Source organism: Raphanus sativus, unplaced genomic scaffold (assembly GCF_000801105.2).
Source record: "Raphanus sativus cultivar WK10039 unplaced genomic scaffold, ASM80110v3 Scaffold5114, whole genome shotgun sequence".
NCBI classification, from domain to species: Eukaryota; Viridiplantae; Streptophyta; class Magnoliopsida; order Brassicales; family Brassicaceae; genus Raphanus; species Raphanus sativus.
This window is the reverse complement of record NW_026620414.1, coordinates 70-4,841: the sequence shown is the minus strand read 5'-3', so window position 1 is coordinate 4,841 and position 4,772 is coordinate 70. Positions and strand designations below refer to the sequence as shown.

At 33.6% G+C, this 4,772-nt stretch overlaps 1 protein-coding gene across 1 annotated transcript; it reads right to left on the bottom strand.

Annotated features, from left to right (window-relative positions):
* Nucleotides 1–4: 4 nt before the first annotated feature.
* LOC130507664 (beta-galactosidase 11-like) lies at nt 5–3,558 on the bottom strand (the record flags this gene model as incomplete). The annotated part of the gene is made up of 16 exons (XM_057002353.1): nt 3,234–3,558; nt 3,046–3,141; nt 2,833–2,945; nt 2,673–2,739; nt 2,501–2,593; nt 2,276–2,419; nt 2,098–2,192; nt 1,902–2,007; nt 1,597–1,800; nt 1,344–1,511; nt 1,079–1,254; nt 891–1,000; nt 702–811; nt 498–608; nt 305–409; nt 5–214 (listed from the first exon to the last, which is right to left on the bottom strand). Coding segments are annotated over exons 1-16 (2,118 nt in total), but the record flags the coding sequence as incomplete, so codon positions are not given.
* Between the last annotated feature and the right edge of the window lie 1,214 nt (nt 3,559–4,772).

Genomic DNA, 4,772 nt, shown 5'->3' with positions numbered 1-4,772 from the left:
TAGGCTCTTCCTCGAATATAACAAGAAGATTTTTCTTGGGCTTCAAGAAAGATCTAGGGATGTGATATTCTACTTGCGTGGATTGGTTTAATGGATTCAAGAAAGACATCCAATATCTTCCAACGCCTTCTCCGTTCACCCAAATCAACCCTTTTCCCATTCCACTCATGCGTATCGCTGCTGCGCTTTCGCTCTCTGGTGCATCGAAGTAGGTCTGAAATGTTTCACATTCATTAGGTCATTAGACATTAATCTCTACATTACATTTTATATAGTCTTGATTTTTTGGTTTTGTTTTCTTCACCTGGTACCATGTCATTCCTGGTGCTTTTCCAGAGAATTTCTCCCATTTGACCTTCTTCAAACCTTTCCCGGTTTGAATTCTGAGTCTTTCTCCTTCCATACCGACCTAAATATCGATAAACGGATCAAACAAGTGGTATATATGCTCAATGTTTTGAATCAATTGCAGATATATTAAGAGATCGATTTGAAACCTTGTTCCCCCATTTGCTGCTTTCAGTGAGATCAAGTGTTCCAGAACTCAATCCTAAGATGGAAACACTACGAGGACCGGTGTATCTATGCTCCAAGTAAGATCCACTATCCTGTAAAAACAAAACAAAAATCCCAACCACTTAAAAAAACATATATTCATCTATATATAGATTCAAAAACGTTGAATTATATTTGTTACTTACTGGAAATCCAGTGAGAACACCAAGCATAACAAGGTGATTCTCTCCTGCTTTTAGTGTAACCGGTTTCTGGAACACAAAACTTTTCTCGTCATGGCTTCCATGTCCATTTCCTGGTGGTAGAGAAACATATAACATCATCATCATAGCTTATTTTCATTTTTTTTTACATCATTTCTTCACAATTCTTACCAAGGTATTTTCCGTTAAACCAAACATGCAATGCGTGGCCAAGACTAGCAATCCTCAGATCAGTTTTAGCTCCTTTCTTCTTAGGTAATTGCTTCTTATGGACCTTGAAGCTGTAAGGCAAAACTAACGTCAAGATTCTCTTCGTTGTTTCTTTTATATATATATAATCAAATGAAATGAGTATTTACCTTGTTGTGTACCATCCATAGTCTGATTTGTCTTTAGTCAAACCGTAAAGCTCAACGGGTACGTAATTGTTACCTTCTAGCTTTTTAGGCAATGGCTCGGTGAACACTTTGAAATCAAACTTCTTGTTCGCCTTCTTAGACTTCATAAAGTTTCTTGAAGTGTGGTGAGAAACAATCTGGTCAAGTCCAAATAAACAATAACACGTTATTAACTTTGTTATTGTTTTTCCTTGAATACACCAGAGTTTAATAATGTTTTCTTCACCTGTGCAGTGTTGTAAACAACAGTTTTACAATCTGGAAGAATACTAATGGAACGAGGAGCTATCACGTATTCTTTCCCCCTGAATTTAATGGTTTCTGCAGCTTCGGTGTTGTTGTTAGCCAAGAAAGCTGCACAAGATTTAGTTCCGGGCTGTTCGTAGTATCTAATCTGTAATTACAAAAAAATATAAATAGTTGAGTAATTTCTAAATAACGGAATCTTTCTTGATGAGTAATACATGCTATTTTGATACCTCTGTATCTTTTCCAGGCTTCTCGGTTCGAGGCTGACCCCAAAGAAGTGGTTTCTTGCAGAGGTTAAGAGCGTTGTGAAGATGTTTAAGATGACCATACTTAGGCTCTTTCTCTAAACCATATTCATCAAGAGGTGCATCATCGTAGTATCTAGTGGTTACATAATGGGCAGAGGTTCTTCCGAAGTTGGTTCCTCCATGGTACTACAAGATTTATAACACAATAAATACCCATTTTTGAACAATAATTTCTATTGTAAGATTTTAAAGGCAGTTTAGTAGAATTCAAGGGGTTATTATAATACCATGTAGTAGTTCACATGACTTCCATTCTTGGAGAAGAAGCGAGCAACTGAGAAAGCAATATCTTCTACTGATCTTTTAACTGGCGAATCGCCAAACACACGGAACCTGTTGTAGTAAATTTTGTTCTTAAACCATGGACTTTCATGAATAAATCTCAAGTTTCTACATTTTTTAACTAAAAGAGTAAAAACTCACTGAGTTGTCCAGTTCTCAGTCCATAAAGACGGTTTGTTATCTTTGTTTGGACCAGGGAAAGTATCACCGCAATGCCTTCCATTGCAAGCATTGATCTGTTTCAATGTTTTTGCAAATCCTATAAAACATTTTCTTCCATTTCAGACAAAACACAACTTATACATTATAACGACTTTACCATAGGATCAGGAGCATCGTTCTGCTTGCACATAACCCATGGGATCCCAAGATTCATTGAGTCGACCAACTTTGATCCCCATTTAATGTAGTTTACTCCGTCTTGTTTATATGCACGTTGAACCGCGCTATACTCGTTCTCTATCTGCAATTCATATTCATTACAAAACCGTTCATATTTATAAAGATCATTAGGTATATGTGTGTTAGGATTTTTGTGCGAGACCTGTCCTAATATAATGGGGCCTCCTTGTGAAGCAAACAATTTTTCCTCCTTCATTTTGTCGAGTACCATCCGTACATATCTCTCTGTATGTTGCTGCAGTAGTTTTTTTTGTTGTCATATATGTTAATCTCTTTACTTGTAACAAAGTCACACATTTGTTCAAATGTAATACCTTGAATTGTTTATTGTCTGTACGGAAGAAAATTCCAGGAACTTCTCTAAGCCAATAAGGAAGTCCTCTAATATAAAACAAATCACGTAAAACATTATGGTAAAATTTAAGAAAGGAATAAGAAAAATTAAAAAGAAGAGATTATTGAATTTATTATTACCCATGAGTCCATTCAGCTTGGATAAACGGTCCAAGCCTCAATGTCACGTACATGCCATTCTTCTCAATCAACTTTATGAACTTCACCAAATCAGCTCGTCCCGAAAAGTTGAACTAATGAAAACAAACACAAAAATTTCTTAAAATCCAAATATATGTAATGTTTTATATGTTTGAAGACGATTCAAACAAATCGGTTTGAGTTTGTAACTACCTTTCCTTGTTCAGGCTCATGTACATTCCAGAAAACATATGTTTGAATGGTGTTCAAACCGCCTTGTTTCGCTCTCTTGATGATACTTGGCCACATCTAGAAAAAATCCAAGAATCTCTATATCAATACAAAGAAACCTACAAGAAAAACTAAACAGATATTTATTTGATTGAAATGTATATATATACTTCAGGAGTGCTGCGAGGATAATGAATAGAGCCAGAAAAAAGAAGCTCTCTTTTGCCATTGACGATCAAGGATGTTCCATCATAAGTAACCTCCTTACTTTTCGTCTTCTTTTTCCCCTCTTTTTTTTTCGAGGCAAATGTGCAAGAAGACGAGAGGAAAACCACAAGAACGGCCGTTAAGAGCCATCGATGAAAAGAATGCTTTCTCATTGAACTCTTGAATTGATTTTGCTTATATTATATTGTAGAACAAGAAGCCAAGTCCTCTTGGAACCTCGTCCTTGTCGGAGGAATAAAAAAAACAACAAGGAGAGCTCAAATAACAAGCTATGGAAAAAGACAATGATATAAGAGAATGTTTAGCACTCAACTTTTCAGGTTTCAGAGATTTTTGCGCGTCTGAAATAGAATCCACCGTTGTATCTTTCAAACTCTTTTTTCTCCTTTTTTGATTTATTTGTTGGATTTTATTTTGTTTTCTATTTTTAAAGTTTGTTCTAACCCATTTTTAGCCTAATATGAGGGCAAAGTTTGCCCGGCAAACACATAACAGATTCTCTCTTTTGTTTTCCTTTTCACAACGGATTCTCTTAAATTATTAATGTGTTTTTTTACCCACTTCTTCACCTATGGTGTTCAAATACATAACTAAATTATTATTCATACAAAAACTATTTATATTATTGTTTCTAATTCTCTCTAACAGTCAAACAGTACTTTAAAATATTTAACTATATAGTATAAGATTTAAATTCGCTTTTAACTCTGGTCCATTTTAGACCAGAAACTTCTTAGATTTTTTTTAAGAAACAACAGATCTGGCTAGCTTCATATTTGTTACTGTGATCGGTTAAAAAACAGAGATTGTATTTTAAGTAAGTACAAAATAAACATTCCAGACAAAAGAAATCGTGTGCAAATGTAGCTGGAGAAAAGGAATAACACTAATCATATTAGATAATACTCCCTCCATTTTTAATATAAACTAGATCTTGATCCGTGCGACCACACGAGTATTAATTTTTAGTTTTTATTTATTTATACTAAATAGTATATTTGTAATATTTGATCGTTTTATATTGACTAAGTTAGGGGTGGATATTTGCATATCCACTCGAATTCGGTTAAAATCTATTCGGGTTTGAGATTTTGAGTTTAAAGATTCTAGCTCTATTCAGGTATTTATAAAATTTGGTTCCGGTTTTATTAGGATCTTTGCGGGTTTGATAACCCGTTTAAATTATTTTTAATTTTTTTAAATTTATATATCTTTACACTATTTGAGTAATGTAAGCCAAAGTACCTAAACTAAAATTTTAAAATAGGTTTAACTTGAATATTTGGATGAAGAATAAATACATATTTTAAGTATTTTGGTATTTGATTATTGTTTATCTACTTTAAATGTTTACTTTCGGCTATTTTTTATATTTCAAATATTTTAAACAACTTAAAATAACTTATATCTTGGATATTAACTCGAAAATAGCTAACATATTGAAATAAATAAATATGATTTAAATACATTCGAATATCTGA